This window comes from Scyliorhinus torazame, chromosome 1 (genome assembly GCF_047496885.1).
Source record: "Scyliorhinus torazame isolate Kashiwa2021f chromosome 1, sScyTor2.1, whole genome shotgun sequence".
Taxonomy (NCBI): Eukaryota; Metazoa; Chordata; class Chondrichthyes; order Carcharhiniformes; family Scyliorhinidae; genus Scyliorhinus; species Scyliorhinus torazame.
The window spans coordinates 29,902,740-29,929,589 of NC_092707.1; the positions used below are offsets into that span (position 1 = coordinate 29,902,740).

Sequence of the window (26,850 nt, forward strand, 5' to 3'; positions counted from 1 at the left end):
TCACCATTATTCATGAGTAAATGGTACAGCAGCTTCAGGCGAGGAGCAGATGCAGATATATGTGAATACCCAAAAGTTGCTGCCAGGTCTCGCTGCATCTTATCCTTAACTTCCCCTTTTTGCAAGAAGTTTGTTTTATTTGCCCTTTAAGCTTATTGCAGAAAGTTAATTCTTATCATTTTATGCACAAGAAACATCTTAATGACTGGATAAGTGTTAATGACTACCAAACAACGTCTTTAACAATGAAAATGAACTATTACAAAAGTGGGATCTCACTCCGTCAGGTGTTGAACCTTTCAGGGAGTTTGTAAATTTCAGATTTTCAATTTTAAAAGTTGCTTTCTTTTACTTTGTGGATCTCTTTATCTCACTTCACCCAAACTTACCTTCCCTCTCTCTACTTCTCTTGAACTTGATGTGACGTTGAATTCAACCCTCTAATTCACCCACCTTCTCAATTCTTCCTATGTTTTATTTGCTCATCCTTAAACCTCATTGGTTGATTGAGCTTCCAGATTACTGCACCCTTATCAGTTAATGCTTCCAGTAACTTTATGGACAAAACTATTTTGAGTTAAAGGGTGCAGAGGCAAGTCTAACTAAAGCAGACATCAATAGATGCCCCTTTATAATAAATTCTGGCTCTTTATCTTGAATCATCAGTACATAAAACCTTGGAGTAGGAGGATTAAAGTTGAAAATTTACCCCGATATATCGATTTGTATCTACCTAATAAATATTTTTGTGGTTGTGAGACAGATCAGTTTGAATCCACACTCTCTTTGGCTTAATATTTCCACTGTGATAAATAACACAAATAGCTTTCAGCCACCAAGCCATTTCCACACTTCAATGTTCATTACATTTTTACTTTTGATTTGCAGGATGTGGGCTCACTGGCTAGGCCAGCATTTAATGTTCATTCCCAGCTGCTCGTGAAAAGGTGGTGGTGCGCTGCCTTCTTGAACCGCTGCAGTCCCTGAGGTGTAGGTACACCCACAGTGCTGTTAGGGCGGGAGTTCCAGAATGTTGCCACAGCGACAGTGAAGGAACGGCGATATATTTCCAAGTCAGGATGGTGTGCAGCTTGGAGGGGAACCTCCAGGTGGTGGGGTTCCCAGGTATCTGCTCCTCTTGCCTTCTAGATGGTAGTGGTCATGGGTTTGGAAGGTACTGCCAAAGGAACCTTGGTGAGTTACTGCAGTGCATCTTGTAGATGGTACACACGGCTGCCAATGTTTACGGTGGTAGAGGGACTGAATGTTTGTGGGGAGGATACCAATCAAGCGGGCTGCTTTGTCCTGGATGGTGTTGAGCTTCTTGAGTGTTGTTGGAGCTACACTCATCCAGGCAAGTGGAGCGTATTCCATTACACCACAGACTTGTGCCTTGTAGATGGTGGACAGGCTTTGGGGATTCAGGAGGTGAGTTACTCACCATAGGATTCCTAGCCTCTGACCTGCTCTTGTAGTCAGTGTTTATATGTCTAGTCTAGTTCAGTTTCTGATCAATGGTCACCCATTCTACTCAAAGGAATATTGTATCTATTAATAATCTTTATTAATGTCACAAGTAGGCTTACATTAATACTGCAATGAAGTTATTGTGAAAATCCACTATCCGACACACTCCGGCGCCTGTTCAGCTACACAGAGGGAGAATTCAGAATGTCCAATTCACCTAACAAGCACGTCTTTCAGGTCTTGTGAGGGGAAACCGGAGCACCCGGAGGAAACCCACGCAGACACGGGGAGAACGTGCAGACTGCGCACAGACAGTGACCCAAGCCAGGAATCGAACCCGGGTCCCTGGAACTGTGAAGCAACAGTGCTAACCACTCTGCCACCGTGTCGTTCCAATAATATTGTATATTATAATAATATCAGCAGCAGTTGGCTGGTTTATACTGACAGCAACATCATGCCATGTGATACACAATGGGCCGGATACTCCGTTAGTTGACGCAAAAATCGGGTAATGCGATTTGGCGGAGAATAGCTTTCAACGCCAAAATCATGGGAGGTGCCGATTTGATGCCAAATCACGATTCCCCTTGAACACGGCGTCAATGCGTCAAGTCGGGCGTGATGAGGACATTAAAGCGCGGCATTTACATTTAATTCTTTGTATTTAGTGAGTCTGGATTATGTGATGGATAAATGTTAGCCAGGACAATCGGGGAACTCATACATTACAACAATGACTACACTTCAATAGTACCTCATTGGCTGTAAACCCTGTGGATGACCTGAGGTCACGAAAGATGCAATATAAATGCAAGTTTACTTTAGTCAAGAATGTCAGGAAAATACTTATTAGATAATCTTTTCCGATTAAGTTTCTGAACAAACAACTATCAATTAATTTGTTCTGGTGCTGGCAAGATGGGTAAATGCTATGATACTGAGGATACTTTGCCTCTTTGAGTTGGACAGTGGGAACATTTACATCCATTTGAACAAGCAGACGGCGTCATGCTTTTACATCTCATTCAAATTACAGCAACACTGACGAAGCAGGACCACCCTCTGTATCTATTGGACACTCAGTCTGGATTATGCCTTTCATGGGGTGGCATTTTATGGTCATTCACACTGGTGGGACCTAGGATCCTGTTGAAGCCGTACCCCTGCCGCAGGTTTCACAGTGGCAAGGGGTGCATTCAATGGGAAACCTGTTGACAACAGCCGGACCAGAGGGTCCCACCGTTGTCCACTGGCGAGCCGCTCTTCGCCGCTACGGAACACGCCACGGAGGGAGAGGAAACCCCTGCCCATGGGATTAAACACACTGCCTGATTCACTGTGTCAGACAGTGGGCTCAAGCTCAGTAAACACATAATGATTCAGAGCAGAGACTGTTTTCACTAAGTCAAACTAAATATCTCCCCCCCCCACCCCTCCCAGTTACTCACTCAGACTAAAACCAACAGTGTCCTGTTCAACCCTGAGCTAAACCTTGTTCATAGGCAATAAAATAAGCATTTTGATATTTTTGCATCGTCGCAAATTTCCCAAAAGACCTAATAGAAAAAATGTATATATGTCGGAAATATTTTCAGTGCTTCCATCTACGTCTTATACTCCTGCAGATATACGTATATACATCACTCTGGCACTTACTGCAGAGCCCGATACCCTATTTGAACAATATTCACCATCCCCTCCTCCAGCACATTCCCTTCCCTTCCCTCAAATCAAGGGGATTCTCCAATAATGGGGCTATGCCCCACGCCCGCGAGAAAACGTGCGTGAATCACTCCGGACTTTTTTCTGGAAAGTGCGGGGTGACTCTCCGTTTTTAAGGGGGCTTGCAGGGTCCCGGAGTGCTCCATGCAGCTCCGGCTGCCGATATGGGGCCCTGCACTTCCGACCGTGGGTCCGCGCATGCGGCGGCCCTGCACAACACGGCAGACCCACACAGCGGGCCGAAGAAGTAGGCCCCCTCCCCAGATCGCGGGCGCCCATCGATCGGTGGCCCTCGATCGCTGGCCTGCCCGTCGTGTAGACCCCCCCCCCCCGGGTGACGGATCCCCCCCACCACCCCGCCAGGACGGCCACCTCAGCCGTGACTCCGGGTTCCCGCCAGGTGGAACCATACGTGAACCACTCCGGCGGGATCTCAGCTGGTCGTCCGCGGAGAATCACCACGGGAATCGCGGGAAGGCGTCGCGGGTCCAACGCCCCATTCTCCACCCCCTGCGCTGGGCGCGATTGTGGCGCGGAGGCACGGAGAATCCCGGCCAAGGTTTCTCCTTTCATATCACACCACAAACTATCTCTCCATCTCTTCTTGGCCTCTCAGGAGGGTTTTCTTTCTTATCCCTTATCGCCTCACTGCGCCCTCCCTCTCACCACCTTCAGCTCTTTTCAAATCTATTTTAAAGAACAGCGTGTTCAGCCCGATCATTCTATGATGTAACACACCTCAAAATGGAAAGATAAGTTAGAATATTTCACAATCAGAATTACCTATTTTCTTTCCCTCCTTTTTTTGTAGGTGCCCAGCAGTGTACATCCTGGGGGTTACCATTGACCAGAGGCTGACCTGGACTCGCCATATAAATACTGTGGCTACAAGAGCAGGTCAGGGGCTGGGAATTCTGTGTTGAGTAACTCACCTCCTGACTCCCCAAAGTCTATCCACCATCTGCAAGTCACAAGTCAGGAGTGTGATGGAATACTGTTCACTTGCCTGGATGAGTGCAGCTCCAACAACACTCAAGAAGCTTCATGCCATCCAGGACAAAGCAGCCCAGCTGATTAGCACCCCTTCCACAAACATTCACTCCCTCCACAGTGGCAGCCATGTGTACCATCTACAAGATGCACTGCAGGACTTCACCAAGATGCATAGATACATAGAAGATAGGAGCAGAAGGAGGCCTTTTGGCCCTTCGAGCCTGCTCCGCCATTCATCACGATCATGGCTGATCATCCAACTCAATAGCCTAATCCTGCTTTCTCCCCATAGCCTTTGATCCCATTCTCCCCACGTGCTATATCCAGCCGCCTCTTGAATATATTCAATGATAAAGGGGGCGGTGTATGGATATGGGGAAAAAGCCAGCAGGATGTTGGCGCATCAGCTGAGGAAACAGGAGGCGGCGAGAGAGATAGGGAAAGTAAAAGATACAGGGGGGAAGGTGGTTGTGGACCCGGAGGGGGTGAATGATGTGTTTTGGAAATTTTGTAGCCGACTTTATAAATTGGAACCCCCAGCCGGGAGGAGATTATGAAGCGATTCTTGGGGGGGGGGTGCTGATGTTCCCGAGGGTAGACAAGGAGCTGGTGGAAGGCCTGGGAGGCCCAATCGGGCTTGAGGAGGTGATGGACGGACTGAGGGCGATGCAATCGGATAAGGCTCCAGGACCTGACGGATACCCGGTCGAGTTTTCCAAAAAGTTCTCCGTGTGCTGGGGCCACTCCTGGTAAAGGTTTTTAATGAGTCCAAGGAGCTGCGGATACTCCCCCCCAATGCTATCGCAGGCTTTGATTTCCCTTATTTTGAAGCGGGATAAGGTTCCAGTGAGCTGTGGATCATATAGGCCGACCTTTCTTTTGAATGTCGATGCGAAGTTGCTGGCAAAGATCTTGGACAAACATATAGAGGACTGTGTCCCGGGGGTAATAGGGGAGGACCAGACGGGATTTGTGAAGGGATGGCACTTGATGTCCAATGTTAGATGGCTCCTAAATGTTATAATGATGCCTGCAGAGGGGCGCGAGGTCGAGGTGGTAGTAGCCATGGATGCAGAAAAGGCCTTTGATCGAGCGGAATGGAAGAACTTGTAGGATATCCTCGGAAGGTTTGCGTCCGGGCAGGGGTTTGTGGATTGGGATCCGGTTGCTATACCAGGCACCGGTGGCGAATGTAAGAACCAACCGGGTCCAGTCAGAATACTTTAGTTTGTGTAGAGGGACAAGACAGGGATGCCCGCTCTCCCCACTACTGTTTGCCCTGGACATAGAGCACTTGGCAATGACCCTTAGGTTATCGAATGTCTGGCGGGGGATAGTGAGAGGTGGGTGGAGCATAGGGTCTCGCTCTATGGGGACAATTTGCTCCTTTACTTAACAGACCTGTTGGAGGGGATGCCTGGAATTATGGAGATATTGGAAGAATTTGGTCGGTTCTCAGGCTACAAGTTAAATATGGGTAAGAGCGAGGTGTTCGCGATCCAGACATGGGGGCAGGAGAGGAGACTGAGGGAGTTACCGTTTAAAGTGGTGGGGAAGAGTTTTAGGTACCTGGGGATCCAGGTGGCTAGGGACTGGGGCAGCTCCTTAAGTAAAATCTGGGCGGGATGGTCGAGCAAATGAAAAGAGACTTCCGTAGCTGGGACATGCTCCCGCTGTCATTGGCGGGGAGGGTACAGACTGTGAAAATAACAGTCTTCCCGAGGTTGCTGTTTGTTTTTCAATGTCTTCCAATTTTTTTCCAAAAGGCTTTGTTCAGGAAGATGAACACGGCGATCTCGGGTTTTGTGTGGGCTGCTAAGATCCTGAGGGTGTAGAAGGTACTTTTGGAACTGGGGTGTGGGGAGGGGGGCTTGGCCCTTCTGAATTTTATTAACTATTACTGGGTCGCCAATATATCGAAGGTTAGGAAGTGGGTAGTGGGGGAGGGGTCAGTGTGGGAGCGAGTGGAGGCGGCATCCTGCAAGGGTTCGAGTTTGGAGGCTTTACTAATGGCGCCCCTGCCGCTCTCGCTGGCACGGTACTCCACAAGCCCGGTGGTGGTGGCAGCCCTGAGGGTGTGGGGACAATGGAGACAGCACATGGGATTGGAGGGGGCGTCAGTGTGGTCACCGATCTGTGATAATCACCGGTTTGTTCAGAGGTGGCTGCCATTCACCGACTTCTTTAAGGAAAACTTTATCGTCAGCAGAAAGAGAGGGGGGGAGAAAAGTGGGGGAGGAAAATGAGAGGCATGGCAGTGTAAAATAATAGACAGGGAATCTAATATATGAGTAGTTAGGAGCTAGGGTGGGGTGGTAGTTGGTTATGTTATTGTAATATTGTTGCGTGTGTCGGGCCGCGAGGCTATTTAGAATGTTAATTTGTTAACTGTGAAAATTACAAATGCTTCAATAAAATGTTTTCTAAAATAACCGAATATATTCAATGATTTAGCATCAACTACTTCCTGTGGTAATGAATTCCACAGGCTCACCACTCTTTAGGTGAAGAAATGTCTCCTCATCTCTGTCCGAAATGGTTTACCCTGAATCCTCAGACTGTGACCCCTGGTTCTGGACACACCCACCATTGGTCACATCTTCCCTGCATCTCCCCTGTCTAGTCCTGTTAGAATTTTCTAAGTCTTTTTTGAGGAGGTGGCGGACAGGTGTGGGAGGTGTGGGGGAAGTCCGGTGAATCATGTACATATATTTTGGGCGTGTCCAAAGCGATTATTATTATTATTATTATTTTGGCAGGGATTCGCAGATGTCATGTCAGAGGTCCAGGAAGGGAGGGTGACTCCGAGTCCAGAGGTGGCAATATTTGGAGTGTTGGAAGATCCGGGAGCCACGAGGGGGAGAAAGGCCGATGTTTTGGCTTTTGCCTCCCTGGTGGCCCGGAGACGGATTTTGCTGGGATGGAGGGACTCCAAAGTCGGGGTGTGGGTCAGCGACATGGCAGGGTTTCTCAGGCTAGAGAAGATCAAGTTTGTCTTAAGGAGTTCAATACAGGGGTTCGCTCGGAGGTGGCAGCCGTTCATCAACTTCTTTAAGGAAAACTGACCGTCAGCAGCAGTGTGTGTGAGGAGGGGGTGATGAGGGGGGGAATAGGAGAGGCATGGAAGTGGAGAATAAGGGCAGGGAATCTAATATATGGGTAGCTAGGAGTTAGGGCGGGAGGAAGTTGGGCATGTTACAGTAGCGTTTTTGCGTGTGTCGGACCGTTCTGTTATTTAGAATGTTAATATGTTACAACATAGAACATAGAACATTACAGCGCAGTACAGGCCCTTCAGCCCTCGATGTTGCGCCGACCTGCGAAACCACTCTAAAGCCCATTTACACTATTCCCTTATCGTCCATATGTCTATCCAATGACCATTTGAATGTCCTTAGTGTTGGCGAGTCCACTACTGTTGCAGGCAGGGCATTCCACACCCTTACTACTCTCTGAGTAAAGAACCTACCTCTGACGTCTGTCTTATATCTATCTCCCCTCAATTTAAAGCTATGTCCCCTCGTGCTAGACATCACCATCCGAGGAAAAAGGCTCTCACTGTCCACCCTATCCAATCCTCTGATCATCTTGTATGCCTCAATTAAGTCACCTCTTAACCTTTTTCTCTCTAACGAAAACAGCCTCAAGTCCCTCAGCCTTTCCTCATAAGATCTTCCCTCCATACCAGGCAACATTCTGGTAAATCTCCTCTGCACCCTTTCCAATGCTTCCACATCCTTCCTATAATGCGGTGACCAGAATTGCACGCAATACTCTAAATGCGGCCGCACCAGACCTCATGACCTCATGGCTCCGAAACTCAATCCCTCTACCAATAAAAGCTAACACACAGTACGCCTTCTTAACAACCCTCTCAACCTGCGTGGCAACTTTCAGGGATCTATGTACATGGACACTGAGATCTCTCTGCTCATCCACACTACCAAGAATCTTACCATTAGCCCAGTACTCTGTCTTCCTGTTATTCCTTCCAAAATGAATCACCTCACACTTTTCTGCATTAAACTCAATTTGCCACCTCTCAGCCCAGCGCTGCAGCTTATCTATGTCCCTCTGTAACTTGTAACATCCTTCCGCACTGTCCACAACTCCACCGACTTTAGTGTCATCTGCAAATTTAATCACCCATCCTTCTACGCCCTCCTCCAGGTCATTTATAAAAATGACAAACAGCAGTGGCCCCAAAACAGATCCTTGTGGTACACCACTAGTAACTGGACTCCAGTCTGAACACTTCCCATCAACCACCACCCTTTGTCTTCTTCCAGCTAGCCAATTTCTGATCCAAACTGCTAAATCTCCCTGAATCCCATTCTTCCGTATTTTCTGCAGTAGCCTACTGTGGGGAACCTTATCAAACGCTTTACTGAAATCCATATACACATCAACTGTTTTACCCTCATCCACCTGTTTGGTCACCTTCTCAAAGAACTCAATAATGTTTGTGAGGCACGACCTACCCTTCACGAAACCGTGTTGACTATGGCTAATCAAATTATTTCTTTCCAGATGATTATACACCCTATCTCTTATAAACCTTTCCAAGATTTTGCCCACAACAGAAGTAAGGCTCACTGGTCTATAGTTACCGGGGGTGTCTCTACTCCCCTTCTTGAAGAAGGGGACAACATTTGCTATCATCCAGTCTTCTGGCACTATTCCTGTTGACAAAGATGACTTAAAGATCAAAGCCAAAGGCTCAGCAATCTCCTCCCTAGCTTCCCAGAGAATCCTAGGATAAATCCCATCCGGCCGAGGGCACTTATCTATTTTCACCCTTTCCAGAATTGTTAACACCTCCTCCTTATGAACCTCAAGCCCTTCTAGTCTAGTAGCCTGAATCTCAGTATTCTCCTCAACAACATTGTCTTTTTCCTGTGTGAATACTGACGAAAAATATTCATTTAGCACCTCTCCTATCTCCTCGGACTCCAAGCACAACTTCCCACTACTGTCCTTGAATGGCCCTACTCTTACCGTAGTCATTCTTTTATTCCTGACATAACTATAGAAAGTTTTAGGGTTATTCTTGATCCTACCTGCCAAAGATTTCTCATGTCCCCTCTTGGCTCTTCTTAGCTCTCTCGTTAGGTCCTTCCTAGCTAACTTGTAACTCTCGAGCGCCCTTACTGAACCTTCATGTCTCATCTTTACATAAGCCTCCTTCTTCCTCTTGACAAGTGTTTTGACTGCCTTAGTAAACCACGGTTCCCTTGCTCGACCACTTCCTCCCTGCCTGACAGGCACATACTTATCAAGGACACGCAGTAGCTGTTCCTTGAACAAGCTCCACATTTCCATTGTGCCCATCCCCTGCAGTTTTCCTCTCCATCCGATGCATCCTAAGTCTTGCCTTATCACATCATAATTGCCTTTCCCCCAGATATAACTCTTGCCCTGCGGTATATACCTATCCCTTTCCATCACTAAAGTAAACGTAATCGAATTGTGGTCACTATCACCAAAGTGCTCACCTACCTCCAAATCTAACACCTGTCCTGGTTCATTACCCAGTACCAAATCCAATACAGCCTCGCCTCTCGTTGGCCTATCTACATACTGTGTCAGGAAACCCTCCTGCACACATTGGACAAAAATGGACCCATCTAAAGTACTCGAACTATAGCGTTTTCCAGTCAATATATCATGTTAAAATGTTAAAATTATAAATGCCTCAATAAAATGTTTCCGAAAAAAAACTTTTTTTTAATAAGTCTCGATGAGATCTCCCCTCATTCTTCTGAACTCCAGCGAGAACAATCCTAACCTAGTCAATCTCTCCTCTTATGACAGTCCCGCCATCCCTGGAATCAGTCTGGTAAACCTTCGCTGTACACCCTCGAGAGCAAGAACATCCTTCCTCAGAGAAGGAGGCCAAAACTGCACACAATACTCCAAGTGTGGCCTCACCAAGGCCCTGTATAATTGCAGCAACCCATCCCTGCTTCTATATTCAAAACCTCTTGCAATGAAGTCCAACGTTCCAGTAGACGTCTTTACCGCCTGCTGCACCTGCATGCTTACCTTCAGCGACTGATGCACAAGGACTCCCAGGTCCCGTTGCACACTCCCCTCTCCCAATTTACAACCATTCAGGTAGTAATCTGCCTTCCTGTTTTTGCTTCCAAAGTGAACGTCACACTTATCCAAATTAAACTGCATCTGCCACTGATTTGCCCACTCGCCCAACCTGTCCAGATCATGCTGTAGGATCCCCCGCATCTCCATCACAGTTCACCCTCCCACCCAACTTGGTATCATCTGCAAACTTTGAGATGTTACGTTTTGTTCCCTCATCCAAATCATTAATATAAATTGTGAATAACTGGGGTCCCAGCACCGTTCCCTGTGGTACCCCACTAGTTACTGCCTGCCAATTTGAAAAGGAGCCATTAATCCCTACTCTTTGTTTCCTCTCTGCAAACCAGTTTTCTATCCACCTCAATACATTTCCCCCAATCCCATGTGCTTTAATCTTACACAATGATCTCTTATGCGGGACTTTGTCAAACGCCTTCTGAATGTCCAAATATACCACATCGACTGGCTCCCCCTTGTCAACTGTACTGGTTACATCTTCAAAGAATTCCAACAGATTTGTCAAGCATGATTTACCCTTTATAAGTCCAACTGATCCTGCCACTGCTTTCTAAATGTTCCTCTATAAAGTCCTTGATGCTAGGCTTACTGGTCTTTCCCTGCTTTCTCTCTACCTCCCTCATTGAATATCGGAGTGACGTGAGCTACCCTCCAATCTTCAGGGACTGTTCCAGAGTCTAAGGAATCCCGGAAGATTTTTTTTTTTAAATAATAATTTTTATTAAAGTTTTCACAAAATATCAACAACAAAATGTAAAAGGAACCCAATAGAATTAAATACCAAACAAAACAACCCAGTTCCCCCCTCCCCCTTATACATAAATAATAAATTAACACCACCGAAACACATATCAAACATAGCAAATATATACACCCCCTCAGATCCCCCGGTATAGACAAACAAAAATGAACTAGAACCCCCCCCCCCGGGTTGCTGCTGCTGCTGACCATTATCTACCGTTCTGCCAGGAAGTCTAAGAACGGTTGCCACCGCCTGAAGAACCCTTGCACCGATCCCCTTAAGGCAAATTTCACCCTCTCCAACTTAATAAACCCCGCCATATCGTTGATCCAGGATTCCACGCTTGGGGGCCTTGCATCCTTCCACTGAAGAAGAATCCTTCGCCGGGCTACCAGGGACGCAAAGGCCAGAATACCGGCCTTGTTCGCCTCCTGCACTCCCGGCTCCTCTGCAACCCCAAATATTGCGAGCCCCCAGCCCGGTTTGACCCTGGATCCTACCACCCTCGACACCGTCCTTGCTACGCCCTTCCAAAATTCCTCCAGCGCTGGGCATGCCCAGAACATATGGGTGTGGTTTGCTGGGCTCGCTCCCTGACCACCTAACACACCTGTCCTCACCCCCAAAAACCGGTTCATCCTTGTCCCGGTCATATTTGCCCTATGCAGCACCTTAAACTGTATGAGGCTATCGCCGAGTACTCGGTATCCTCTACTCTCGCAATCAGCGCCCTGCTCATAACAAAAAAGTCGATCCGCGAATAGGCCTTATGAATGTGCGAGAAGAATGAAAATTCCCTAGCGATCCAGTGCCGGATCCAGCACCGTGTTAAAGTCCCCCCCCCCCCCATTATCAGGCCCCCCACTTCCAAGTCCGGGATCCAACCCAACATGCGCCGCATAAAACCCGCATCGTCCCAGTTCGGGGCGTACACGTTGGCCAGCACCACCCTCTCCCCTTGCAGCTTACCACTTACCATTACGTACCTGCCGCCATTGTCTGTCACAATGCTCGCGCCTCGAACGACACCCTCTTTCCCACCAAGATCACCACCCCCCCCCGATTTTTGACATCCAGCCCCGAATGAAACACCTGGCCTACCCACCCCTTCCTCAATCTTACCTGGTCTGCCACCTTCAGGTGTGTCTCCTGGAGCATGACCACATCCGCCTTCAGCCCCTTCAGGTGCGCGAACACGCGGGCCCGCTTAACCGGCCTGTTCAGTCCCCTTACATTCCAGGTTATCAGCCGGATCAGAGCCGTCCTCCTCCCCGTCGACTAGCCATGACCCCTCCTCGGCCAGCCACGCGCCCACGCCCCACGCCCCGTTCCTCCCGGTGGCAGACCCCCGTCCCAACCCCCTCTACTCGCTCCAGCTCCCCCTTGACCATACCAGCAGCAACCCGGTTCCCCCCCCTCCCCCCCCCCATCCCCCTCAGCTAGGACCCCTCCTAGCTGCATTGCTCCCCCCATTGCACTCCCGCAAGTCAGCTGACTCCTGCTGACCCCGGACGCTCACGCCTCTCCTTCGACTCCTTCCATTGTGGGACTTCCCCTCCCCCTCCATTACCCACCAGCTGGCTCTCCGCCTCCCCCTTCAATCCCCAGCATGGGGGAAAAACCTTCCCCGCCCCGGCCCCGCCCCCTCCAGCCTTCAGCGCGGGAAAAAGCATGCGCTTTCCACCTGCCCTTCCCCAGCTCCTCTGGCGCAGTTCCTTTTACAGGCCCAGTCCCCTCACCCCCGACTCGGGCCTCGCCATTCCCCGCGGGGCCCCATCCCCCACTACCGGCCATTCACCCCCTACTCCGTTTACCTGCCCCCCTCCAAGAGCCCACCCGACAGACCTAACTAAAACAGTGCCCAATCCACCCTAACCACCCACACCAAACCAAAATTAAACAAGAACAAAGAACCTCCCCTCAAAATGTAACATAACAACAACAATCTCCGACCATCCCCACGCCCGACCCCCCATCCCGACCCTCAGTTTGTGTCCAGCTTCTCGGCCTGAACAAAAGGCCCACGTCTCCTCCGGGGACTCAAAATAATGGTGCCGGTCCTTGTAGGTGACCCACAGACGTGCCGGCTGCAGCATGCCAAACTTCACCCCCTTCCTGTGCAATACCGCCTTCGCCCGATTGTACCCGGCCCTCTTCTTTGCCACCTCCGCACTCCAGCCCTGATATATTCGAGCCTCCGCGTTCTCCCACCTGCTGCTCCTCTCCTTCTTGGCCCACCTGAGCACACACTCCCGATCAGCGAACCGATGAAACCGCACCAGCACCGCCCGCGGAGGCTCGTTAGACTTGGCCTCCTCGCCAGCACTCTATGGGCCCCTTCCAGCTCCAGGGGCCCCTGGAAGGACCCTGCTCCCATCAGCGAGTTTAACATGGTGACCACATAGGCTCCCACGTCCGACCCCTCCAGCCCCTCCGGGAGGCCCAGGATCCGCATATTCTTCCGCCTCGACCGATTCTCCATCTCCTCGAACCGTTCCTGCCATTTCTTGTGGAGCGCATCGTGCGCCTCCACCTTTACCGCTAGGCCCAAGATCTCGTCCTCGTTATCTGAGATCTTTTGTCGGACCTCGCGGATCGCCACCCCCTGGGCCGTCTGGGTCTCCAGCAGCTTATCAATAGAAGCCTTCATCGGCTCCAGCAGGTCCGCTTTGATCTCCCTGAAGCAGCACTGGATAACCTCCTGCTGCTCCTGCGCCCACTGCATCCATGCTGCCTGGTCCCCGCCCGCCGTCATCTTGCTCTTTTTCCCTCGCACTTTCTTTGGCTTCACCGCCACTTTTTTAGTCGCCCCGCTCCTGGTCCAAGCCATGCACTGGGGGAATGTTGCAGTCTTCTTCCCACACTGGGAAATGTCGAAGAAATACCGTTGGGGGCCCTGAAAAGAGCCCAAAAGTCCGTTCCAAGCGGGAGCTGCCGAACATGCGACTTAGCTCTGCATAGCCGCAACCGGAAGTCAGAATCCCGGAAAATGACCACCAATGCATCCACTATTTCCAGAGCCACCTCCTTAAGCACTCTGAGATGTAGTATCTTGGACCCTGGGGATTTATCCACCTCCAATCCCATCAATTTTCCCAGCACCATTTCTCTGCTAATGTTGATCTCCCTCAGTTCTTCCCTCTCACTAAACCTTTCATTCTCCAACATTACTACAACTTTGGTAAGACTCCTTAGGCAGCACCTTCCAAACAGTCCCATTCCCACAACCAATACCATATAGGTCAACGGCAGCAGACACATGGGAACACCACCACCTGGACGTTCCCCCCCCAAGCCACTCACCATCCTGACTTGAAAATATTTCACCGTTCCTTCACTGTCACTGGGTGAAAATCCAGGAACTCCCTCCCTAACAGCACTGTGGGTGCACCTACACCACAGGGTCCACAACGATTAAAGAAGGTAGCTCGCCACCCCCTTCTTAAGGGCAATAAGGGATGGGCAATAAATGCGACGCCCGCATCCCGTAAATTAATACAAAAACAAAACACAAACCAGAAGCTCTCCAGACCAAGTCCAAATAAGTAGTCTGTGTTTCTGTTATTCAGCATTGAGATACATTACACAACCGTGTTACCAGCACATGTCACTGGATGTTGTGATAGAAATTAGCAGCGGGAACCCCAGCTCATTTTGCTCCCCCGTTCACTCATTGGTGCAAGAATTTGTACAACTTTGGTAATTGGGATTGAGAACCTTCGCAAGTTTTGGGTTTCATGTTACAAATGGCATCTTTACCAATTTGGCCTTTGGGAGAATTGACCCCTCCTGAACTCTAATATGCTGCTGTCCCAGTGCGCTGCAATCTCAGCTTTCTGTTACCCTGTACATAATACATTCTCACAGCTCTGTTATTCTGTACTTAACAGAGTCCTAAGACTATTATCTGGAGTGTAACACACTGTCAGACATCTCAGCTAGAGGTTCCCAGTCAATGTTAAAATAACAGCAATCAGAAAAACTAGGGTTTTAGAATAAACACTCCTGAATCTCTATTACTCTGTACATTAAACATTCCTGGCTCTATTATCTTGCATTTAACACATTGCCTCCTCTCCAATGTATCACAGATGTTCAAAACATGGTCTGCAGGCCAAATTCAACCCTCGAGCTCCGATGAGGAGGAATTTCTTCTTTCAGAGTTGGTATTTGGAATTACTTTCTACAGCTAGCAGTGGCGGTCGGGTCATTGTAGATATTCAAGTCGGAATTATACAGATTTTTGATTTGCAAGGTAGACACGGGTTATCGGTGTGGGGGTGATTCTTTTCACCATAAGTAGTGAATAATTTTTCTTGTTACACTCAGCAATGCCCTAGAGGGGGAGTTTGAGCTCCCCCTCTAGGGGCGGGGTAGCTTGCCTGTACTTGTACAAACGGTCAGCCAGTCTGGAACCCACTGACAAGAGAGAGGGTACCTGGTGAGGTTCTACCAGTACACATGTATATCATTGTTGGAAAATAAATGTTGTTTACTTTCGACTCCCCGAGCATTATTAAACTCGGGGACAGGCAGGGAGGGGCGGTAAGGCCACAATCAGATCAGCCGTGATCTTATTGAATGGCAGAACAGGTTCAATGGGCTGAATGGCCTCCTCCTGCCTCTAATTGGGATCATCTTATATTCTCATTATGATCTCATTTGACCAGGTCTTGCAGCATCTGGCACAATATCAGAACACATTGTATTTTTATAGTGTTTTTCCTTTGCACAGGAAATCCTAAACCACTAAATCGCCAATGAAGTACATTCGAAATGTGGTGACTGTCAAGAAACACAGCAGCAAATGAAATAGGAAAGTAAGACACTGGAACACAAGAGATAGCCGGACCACTCTGCCTTTTGAGCCTGCTCCACCATTTGATAAGATCATGACTGATCTGATCATGGTCTCAACTCCACTTTCCTGTCGCGCCCCCCCCCCCCCCATAATTCTCCGCTCCCTTGTCAATCAAAAATGTATCTAACTCAATCTGGAATAAATGAACAAGATTCCCGTGTCTCTGGGGAAGAGAATTCCATGGACGACCGACCCTCTGGGAGAGAAATATTCCCTTCGGCCGCCATTCAGCGGCCTCCTCGCTCCTGACTTGGTGTCGGGGTGAGGCGTTGAATCTCGCCAGACGTCGCAATCTGGATCTCGTCCTCACTTCCTCCTCGACCTATTCTCCAGGTCCTCAAATCTTTCCACCCACCTCTTGTGCAGCGCCTCGTGCGCCTCCACCTTCACCGGCAGGCCCAAGTTCTCGTCCTCGTTCTCCGAAGCTTTTTACCGCACCTCTCGGATCGCCGCCCCTTGGGCCTTCTGGGTCTCCACTAGCTTCTCAATCGCCGCCTTCATTGGCGCCAGCATTTCGGTTTTCAGCTCCTCAAAGCAGCGCCTAAGAAACCCCTGCTGCTCCTGTGACCACTGCGCCCATGCTGCTTGGTCTCCACCCGCTGCCATCTTGTTTTTTCTCCCTCTCACTTTTCGCTGCTCCAAGATCACTTTTTTCACCATTCCACTCCTGGTCCAATCCATATAATGTCGAGGGGACCTTGCTGTCACCTTCCCACACTGGAAGCCGTCAAACAATTGCCGTTGGGGCCCCTCTAGAGAGCCCAAAAGTCAGTTCCCGGCGGGAGCTGCCGAACGTGCGACCTACCTAGGCATAGCCGCAACCGGAAGTCTCATGTCACCTCTTGATTTTGAAGTATCTTTGGGAAGTCTCTTAAGTCTTCTATAGTGAAGACAGACAGAGTACTTAATTAACACTTCTGCCATTTCCTTGATTTCCAATATTAATTCCTCAGATTCGCTCTCTAGAGGACCAACACTCTTTTCCTATTTAAGTACTTGTAGATACTCTTACTATCTGTTTTTATCTTTCTCGCTAGCTTTCACTTATACTCTACTTTCTCCCTCTTTATTTTTTTGTCACTTTTCGCGGGCTCTTAAAATATGTCCAATCTTTTGACTTGCCACTAACCTTTACAGAATTGTGCAGTGCTTCTTTCAATTTGAAACTATCCTTACTTCCCTATTTAGCCACAGATGATGTGTCCTTCCCAAGGAGTCCTTCTTTATCACTGAGATAAACCTTTGGTGAGAGTTGTAAAAATATCTCCTTAAAAGTCTGCATCTCTACTCTCTTACCTTTTAACCCAGTTTCCCAGTTCACCTAACCCAACTCTGCCATTATACCCTTGATTGATTGACTGAGTGATTGATTGGTTTATTGTCACATGTACCAAAGTACAGTGAAAAGTATTTTTCTGCGGCCAAGGGAACGTAACACAGTACGTACATAGTAGACAAAAAGAATAATCAACAAAGTACATTGATAAATAGTATATCAACAATGGTGATTGGTTACAGTGCGGAACAAGGACCAAACAAAATAAATGTATGAGCAAGAGCAGCACAAGGCGTCATGAATAGTGTTCTTACAGGGAACAGATCAGTCCGAGGGAGAGTCGTTGAGGAGTCTAGTAGCTGTGGGGAAGAAGCTGTTCCTATGACTGGATGTGCGGGTCTTCAGACTTCTGTACCTTCTGCCTGATGGAAGGGTCTGGAAGAGGCCAAAGCCTGGTTGGGAGGGGTCTCTGAAAATGCTGTCTGCCTTCCTGAGGCAGCGGGAGGTGTAGACAGATTGATTGATTTATTTAGGTTGAAAACATTTGTCTCAGCTCCACAACTCGCACCTTTAAACTGAATGTGAACTTCTATCATGTTATTATCGCTGTCACTTAGAGGCTTCTTTGCTATGAGGATATTAATTAAACCTGTCTTGTTACACATTACCAGGTCCAGCATAGCCTACTGCCTGATTGGCGGTAGAACCTACAGCTATAAGAATGTGTCCCAAATAAACTCATTTGCCAGACTATTTTTGCCAATCTGACTCTCCCAATCTCCATGTAGATTACAGTTACCCATGATTACTGGGGTAAATGACAAGATAATTTGCTACAATAATGTTATTTGAGGGATACATTTTGACCAGATTGTTCCACTTCTCTTCTTCAATTTTGGGTACCTCTGACAGTGTAGCACTCCCTCAATCCTACACTGGAGTGTCACCCTAGAGTATGTGCTCAAGTTTCCAGATTTAAACTTGAACGCACAACCTGTGAACTCATATTTAGATCCAGCATTGCTTCCGAGCCACAGCTGACATTATTAACTTTTACCTGCTTATAGGCAAAAACCTGGTTTGATTTATTCTTAGACTCAACTCCGTGAATTCCTCAAGCCCTACGGGCTGGATAGGGTGCTCCCTGATACGTTGATTTAGATCAATCAGGAGTTGACCTTTACCAGTGATCCAAGACCAGGTGGTTACAAAGGCCCTGGCTAAAGGTTGCACGTTTCCAAGTGACCAGAGAAAAGAACATGAACCTTTTGTGAGAAGGAAGTCATGCAATATTTTACATGAGGAACTCAGATTATTTTTACATTAAAGGACGTCAGACACACATAATGAGAGAGAAAGTAATAGAATAAATTGATAGGATTGGAGGAAGAAGGATGGGAGGAGGCGCCTGTGCAGCATAAACACTGGCATGAACCATTGGTTTAAATGGCCTATTTCTGTGCTGAACATCCTACATGACCTTGTAATTTTATGTCCGGGGAGCTTGGATTATTTGTGAATTGAGTGTTGAAGTATTGTGCCTTACAGATTTGATTTTTGTACAGGAGGCTTGGATGACTTTATGAATCGAGGACTCACATTCTTATGTATGGGGGAGACTTGCATTTTGTATTGCGAAACCTCACATTTTTAAATAACCCAAATGTCCCACTCATTGGTTGTGACGTGAACCTCTGATACCCAACTCCAAAAGACTGGACAATGGCTGTTTCACACAATACATTTCCAGTCGGAAATCCAGGTAGGAGGCCTGGTGGTGCAGTGGGAGCGTCCCTACCTGTAGGCCAGGGAACGCTAGGTTCACGTCCCACTTCGGGACTTGATGGTCACACAAGGTGCAATTGTAATGTGACCAAACCGGTATTGGCCTGCAAAATCCTTCCAGCACACCCCTGATGGAGAGTTTCCTGGTCAGTCATACTGTAGCAGGCAAAAGTAAACCACTGCATTACTTTGGTAACCATAAACATGGATGACGTCCATGGTTGCCAGTGCCCTCTGAGGTCATGGCACCAGAAGGAAGACGTTAATCTGTAAATAGCTTCTCCTACCCTTGCTGGTTCAATGTGTAACAGGGCTGCCTTCTCGTGTTCAAACTGTTCAGCAAAGTTATATTTTGCGTGAATTCTGCCATACTCACTCTTTCGCCGGTTTCTTTTTTTTACGCTTGTCATCGCTACCCTGCCGATAGGACCCATAGTCAAAAAGCGAGTCCATGGGAGCCTTTTTTGGGGCAGGGGCCATACTGGGCATGGACGAGTCATAGATGGAAGACTCCAAAAGGTCTATCGGATTAGGCATTCGATTCTTAAAAGCCCCTTGGAATTTTGACCTGAGGTTCTGTTTATTGCTGTCTCCATTTTCCCGGCCTGTCAACCGAGGCACTTCAGCAGTTCCACTGTTCTCATCGTTCTCAAATAGGTTGGCCAGTGAAGACAGAGGGAAGCCATCTTCAGTGAGGTTCTCCATGCTGCTGCTGCTCGGTTTCCCAGAATCCTTAGCTTCAGGCTCGGCCATTATTGCAAAGTAAACCTGAACGGTAAAACAAAACAAAAGAAAGACTTGCATTGATATAGCGCTTTTCATGGTCACAGGACATCTCAATGTGTTTTACAGCCAATTAAGTACTTTGTTTTGGAGTGCGGTAAATGTACAAAGTGCTGTAGCCAATCTGCTCACAGCAAACTCCCACAAATAGAAATGCGAGAATAACCAGTTAACCTGTTTTGTGATGTTGATTGAGGGATATCGCCAGTGCTGATATCGCCGCTGCTCACCTTCAAAAGAGCACGATGGGGCCTTTAACATTCCGAGCAGGCAAATAGGGCCTTGGTTCAACTTCTCATTCGGAAAATAATGGCACTTCTAACAGTACAAACATCACTCAGTACTTTACTGGTGTTAGGGTGGGATTTACCATCCATTCTCGCCAGCGTGATCGCCCGATCCAACAAAATGCAACCACCCCCGCCACCCCCACACTTACCCTCCTCCTCCCCCCACCCCCCCCCCCCCCCCACCCCCAATCGCACACCCAACCTCACAGGTAGACAGTCGGGATGTCAGGCGGGCACTCCGTTGTTTATCGAAGAAAGCCCTAGAAAGTGGAGGCAATGTTGGGCCAGTGAAACGCCCTTTGAACCAATTCGCAACATTCGCCATCTAGATTCTCTCACACGAACTGGGCAAGGGGTTGGAGGTCTGGGGTGGACAATTATCGGCAATTTAGTTGAGCTGAGAATTTTGGGAGACTTCCACTGGGAAAAAGAAGGCATTTTGAGCCGAACAAGGAAGGCTGCCTGTTCCTACTCTAATGAAAGAAAGTCTTGCATTTATGCATGGCGTACCTTTTGATGGCCTCATGATACCCCAGAGAGTTTTACTGCAATTGAAATACTTCTGAAATAGGTCAGTAGTTATTCTGTCCATTCCCAGATCCGCTCCATCAGGTAGATCGCCTACTTCCACCTCTGGAACATTCCTCACCTCTGTCCCTACTTCAGTAGATCATATACCAAAATCTTCACTCAGATTATGGACACCTCCAGACTTTTCAATGTCCTAGTGCCAGATTAGCTTCTGCTCCAGAGACAGGCGTTGCCTGATAACAGGCAACAGGGTCACATTGCCATGCTGGTGATCGCATTGCTATTGCCACGGTGCTAGGGAATATTTCTCTTTACTGTTGGCATCCCTGCAAGACAATTTTGTTCTGACCCGGACCACACATTATATTTTTAGCACTTTTATGAAATCACGCTCAAATATAATAAGGCACTTAGAAGAATGCAACAATGCTCCCTTTTTTAAAGTGAACTCGTTCAAATACAGCACAGAAGTGTACTGCCATGAATTAACAGTTTTAAAATCTTAAATATAACATAACAACCAGAAAAAAGGCACTGCGGCACAAAAATGCTCTCTATTATTTTCAAACAAAAGTGTCACGGGAACACCAAGAGAATAATGTTTTATTCATGACCTTGAATCTATGTTGGAGGAATGCCAATACTGCTTTATATACATATAAAGCAGTATTTTTCATGTTCATGAGGTAATAGTTCCCACAGTTATTTGGACCATCAGTTAGGTTTTACATAAAGATGTGTTTGGTCATGTTAGTTTCTGCTTGAATGAAAGCAATCAATACTGTACAACAAGTGTTTATTTTCAAACAGACACCAATTTGGAGAAATGAAATATGGAATTGCCTTACTTGTACCCGTTGTCTCAGAGTTGAAAAATGTTCACTTGGTTCAGAGAGTGGGGGAAGACCCCTTGAGCGTGATAGAACATTGTGTAGACCCATAACGTACATTATAGCAAGTATGCGCCTGGTCCATGTTTCCCTACAACTGCTGAGGTCTACTTCCCCTCTTGACAAGATACTTTGGGAGGTTTTCCAAGTTAATGATGTCATACAGTGTAAGTTGGTGTAAAGCAACTTTATATTAAAGGAATCTTCAACAGTTTCATAGCTTACAATCTGCAGGCTCCTAGCCAACAACTCTAGTCCCTTTCTAGTGGTTCTGATTGATACATTATCAGATGTCGATCATTAAGAGATTTTCTACAAATTTTTTACAAACTGATGTTTGCACCTATAGATCTTACTAGGGTTTTGGGGAATGTGGCAAGGTGCAAGGAAGGTGCTCACAATGACAATGGATGTAACTAATTTCTGCAGTTGCCATACTCTGCAAACTGCCCACCTATCCATACCCTTTGTCCCCAATTTAATTCCCCTCCCAACCACCTTAGACTGAACCAGACTGTCCTCCACCTCCATGTCCTTCTCAACCTCAAGCCGAGATTCTATTCCCAGATCCGCTCCATCAGGTTGATCGCCTACTTCCACCTCTGGAACATTTCCCACCTCTGTCCCTACTTCAGTAGATCATATACCAAAATCTTCACTCAGATCATGGACACCTCCAGACTTTTTGTTGCAATGTTCAGCTAACTAACTTTCTGCATTTCATTAACAATGCTGTGAAGCATTTTTGGAGTTTCTTTTATATGCTATTAGTGCTGTATAAACGCATGTTTTGTTCGTGTTGTGCTGGAGAAATATCCTTAAATGTTCACAGGTGATCATAACAGTGTAATGATCCACTCAGGATTTGTTTATCCCTGTAACAAATAATTGCATGGGCGCTGGTATATTCTAGAAGGACTACTGAACCCTTCCCTTGCAGGAAGCCCAAAAGGAAAAGCTTCACACTACATGATAATTATAGAGTAGTGAAAAAAAATGCCTGCATTCCAACACAGTCTCTCAAACCCATCAGGAAATCACAGGCACCGGCCCAACACAACCCTACAATCCCTTCCAGTGCAACATTTTCAAACTGGAGTCACGAAGAGGATTCGTGAGGTTGTCTGGGGCTGGATTCCCCAAAAGCCGCCACCGGTAACAGAGTTCCCGATGCAGTGTAGAACCCAGCGTCATCCAAAATACAGGGGGTGAAATGGGAAGGGGAATTGGGGATATGATTGGTGGGGGGTCGAATTTAGCTGGTGGACACAGCCTCGTCGCAGGAGAGGCTGCCACCGCCTGTCCTCTATTCTCCTGTTCCTCCTCAGGCTCGTCCTCCAACCCCTCCTAGTCCGCCTAATCCACCTTCTCAGATGATGGCGCGTGTCCCTCCGCCTCCTCCTGCTCCGCCTCCTCTTATTCATCCAGCATGTTGCCCCGCTGCTGTGCCAGATTGTGGATGGCACAGCGGACCACCACAAATGGGGAGACCCTCTGGGGGGTGTACTGCAAGGCACCACCAGAGTGGTCAAGGCATCGGAAGTGCATCTTGAGCAGTCTGATTCACCGCTCAATGACAGCATGGGTGACAACATGGGCCTCATTGTATCGGGTCTCTGCCTTGGTCTCAAGCCTCCACATCGGTGTCTGCCAAACCTTATTCTGCACACTCCTCCCAACCACAGCAGGAACCCCATGACCCCAGATCTCTGCCGGGAACATTATGGAGACCATGCTCAGCACCCTCCACTCAACAAACTTACCCTGTGGGCTGCGAGAGGATCCTAAGTAGTGAAGACCTACACTTTAGTGTTTGATTGTTGGAAGCTCCTAGAGTTCAGGCACACTGTTCAGGCATCAAAGCTTGTTGGGCATGCAGCGTGCTAATAATCCTCTGAGGCATGGCAAGTGTGGCCTCAAGGAGGCACTTGAGAGTTCGGGAGTATGAAGGGCGCTCACAACTAGCAAGACTAATTCCTCATTGGAAATAGCCTTCCACTGTGAAGCTGGAGGCTGCTCACAGTCCAAGGGGGTGAATTTGACTTTCAGGATAAAAACAGCAGCAGGGCTCTGTCCTGGAAGTGTCTGGTGGGACAGACAGGCAGAATTTGTGGTTGCCCCTGCTGTAGACCGCCACAATATTTGAAGATGGCTTAAAGGCCTCACGGACCCAAAGTTACTCACCCCTCCGACTCATGGGCAACCTCCGATCTTGAAAGCTTCAACCCCCATTGACCAGACCGCCCCCCCCCCCCCCCCACCCTCCTGAGCACTGGGACAGCAGCTCCGGTGCCCTGGAGCGGCATATCGGAAAGTAGAAATGGTTACTCACTTCCTGACTCCCCTCAGTAGCCATTGTGCCAGCTTCATGTTTTTGAAAAGGGGTAGTGAACGATACCCGGGCGACTTCTCGTGGGGAGTTGAGTTGCCGGGAGGCTGCTGCATTTGACTTCAATCTCGTTAATGAGATTGAAATGAATCCAAATTAGGGTTAATGATATTCTCGCCACTTTTGAACGAGATCCGGAACTGGCCATTGGGAGCGGGCCAGGTGAATGCCACAATGGTTCACACCTGCTGCGATTTTCCCTCTCCCGCTATTCAACCGGTGCACCCTAATCAGCACCGGGAGCAACGCGGTCGTGGAATCTGTATTTGTTGAATTACGGGTAGTTTTAAGAGATTTACATTTGTGTTGGTAAACATTAGAAATAAGGTATAGTTCTAATGGTGTTTAGTTCCATATTTCTGCACCTAGAAAGGTAAAACCTATTGTTAGATTCATGCTGGACAAAGGTGTTTGCCTGTCTGGGGGTTAGTTTCAATTGCAGATGTGATTCTATTGTGCTTAGAGACAGCAACGGCTCAGCAACTGTGGCCTTGTAAGGTCAATGGAAGAGTCCTGAGGGAAATTGATGTTCAGAGAGATCTGGGAGTTCAGGTCCATTGTACCCTGAAGGTGGCAACGCAGGTCGATAGAGTGGTCAAGAAGGCATACAGCATGCTTACTTTCATTGGACGGGGTATTGAGTATAAGAGTCGGCAGGTCATGTTACAGTTGTATAGGACTTTGGTTAGGCCACATTTGGAATACTGCGTGCAGTTCTGGTCGCCACATTACCAGAAGGATGTGGATGCTTTAGAGAGGGTGCAGAGGAGGTTCACCAGGATGTTGCCTGGTATGGAGGGTGCTAGCTATGAAGAAAGGTTAAGTAGATTAGGATTGCATTCGTTGGAAAGACAGAGGTTGAGGGGGGACCTGATTGAAGTCTACAAACTTATGAGAGGTATGGACAGGGTAGATAGCAACAAGCTTTTTCCAAGAGTGGGGGTGTCAATTACAAGGGGTCACGATTTCAAGGTGAGAGGGGGAAAGTTTAAGGGAGATGTGCGTGGAAAGGTTTTTACGCAGAGGGTGGTGGGTGCCTGGAACGCTTTGCCGCGGAGGTGGCAGAGGCGGGCACGATAGCATAATTTAAGATGCATCTAGACAGATATATGAACGGGCTGGGGAACAGAGGGAAATAGATCGTTGGAAAATAGAAGACAGGTTTAGATAAAGGATCTGGATCGGCGCAGGCTGGGAGGGCCGAAGGGCCTGTTCCTGTGCTGTAATTTTCTTTGTTCTTTGTTCTTGTTCTATGATCAAAACAACATCTAAGTTCAAATCATCTCCCACCATATGGGCTTGAACTTGGCAAGAAAAAAAGTAGCAAGTTCGAGCTAACAACCAGGGAGTTATGAGGACGCTGGAATGAACATCCAACTTAAATAAACAAAAGCCTTGAGTTGCCAAGAGCACCATCACACACGAGAGTGTTGGTTTTATTAATCTTTCCACCAAGAGAACAAGCAGCCTCATGACCCACAAATCCCAGGTTGTCATAGCTCCTGGCCACACAGAATGGTTTACTGCAGACACCTCTTTGACACGTATTCTATTTCCCCTTCTCCCACACAACGTGGACCGTGGAATTGCTGCCAAGACGCCAGAGAAATGTAAACATCTGAATGGATCTTTTAACATGGGTCTAAGACACAGTCAAGTGGATTTCAGAAGGACAGGAGGAGGCCATTCAGCCGGCCCCACCCAATTTGGCCATGGCTGATCTGAACCACGCCCCCACTTGTCCTCCAGATGCCTTGCACCACGAATACCCGTTTAACAATTCTACCGTGTTTTCTATTTTGAGCGGTTGGAAAAGGCAGTCAGAGAAAGACATCAACAAGATTCAGAGGAGATGAGGTACGTTAAGGAGCAATAGTTCAGTGAGTTTTAAAAGCCTGTGGTTTTTTTGGAAGAGGAGAAGGATAAGCATCTCCAGAGTTTTTACATCCTGACAAACAATTTGGGACATGGCTCAACCAGTCATGGTTTCGACACAGTGACAATTCAGAGAGCAGGACATACATGGCAGATAGCTCATTCGCAACATGGCAGGCTGTCTACAGAACAAGAATTTCCTGGACTGTATGCCTCAATTCTGGGACGGGGAATTTTCTTTCAACTCCTAATTTTAATACATTTCAAATCTACTTTTTCTTTTGAAGCAGAAATAAATGATGGTGATTTTCAGTGTCCTGTGCAGTTAAGTTATAATTGAGGAGGGTCAGACAGGAGTCCTATGAAATTAGCTTTCTTCAATTAAAAGTTCCTGAACAAGCACTTACCACTTCATTTTAGTTCTCCGGTGCAGAAGAATTGATAGTCACATTCTTGTTGGTTTTGTACTTCTACATTTCCAGACGATGGACTATTAATTTCCATTTGGATTCTAGGTTTCAAAGCAATTATTAACATCTCTTCCCTCATCAATCACTTAATCATTTTACTTCTTAAAGGGACACTATCAGGAAGGAACGTGCATTTGAAGGACACTTTTTTTTAACCTTTCTCCTCATTGCTCGGGCATCACGATGGCACAGTGGTTAGCACTGCTGCCTCACAGCCCCAGGGTCCCAGGTTCAATTCCAGCCTCAAGTGATTGTCTGTGTGGAGTTTGCACTTTCTTCCCGTGTCTGCGATGGTTTCCTCCGGGTGTTCCGGCATCCCCCACAGTCCAAAGGTGTGCAGGTTAGGTGGATTGGCCATGATAAATTGCCGCTTAGTGTCCAAAAAGGTTAGGTTGGGTTACTGGGTTACGGGGATAGGGTAGAAGCCCGGGCTTAAGTAGGGTGCTCTTTCCAAGGGCCGGTGCAGACTCGATGGGCCGTAAGGCTTCCTTCTGCACTGTAAATTTTATGATCCTACGTGTTGACCCCTTGCCTAGGGGATGCTTCTTTGGGTGGGGGCTGCCCTCTGATTCTTCATGGCTGGACAAGCGAGGGCCAGTTTGCTGATCCTGCATTTGGATACCGAGCTGTGCCCACTCCTGTCTTTATTCAAT

The 26,850-nt window shown here is 47.7% G+C and overlaps 1 protein-coding gene across 1 annotated transcript in view; it reads right to left on the reverse strand.

The window, feature by feature from the left end:
- The window catches only part of trpv4 (transient receptor potential cation channel, subfamily V, member 4), a 169,071-nt gene that overhangs the window by 110,212 nt on the left and 32,009 nt on the right, over positions 1 to 26,850 (reverse strand). Inside the window, exon 2 of the mRNA XM_072479753.1 lies at positions 19,346 to 19,737. Within this exon, the coding sequence (XP_072335854.1) occupies positions 19,346 to 19,722 (377 nt within the window). The 5' untranslated portion in view covers positions 19,723 to 19,737. The remainder of the gene's footprint in view (positions 1 to 19,345; positions 19,738 to 26,850) is intronic.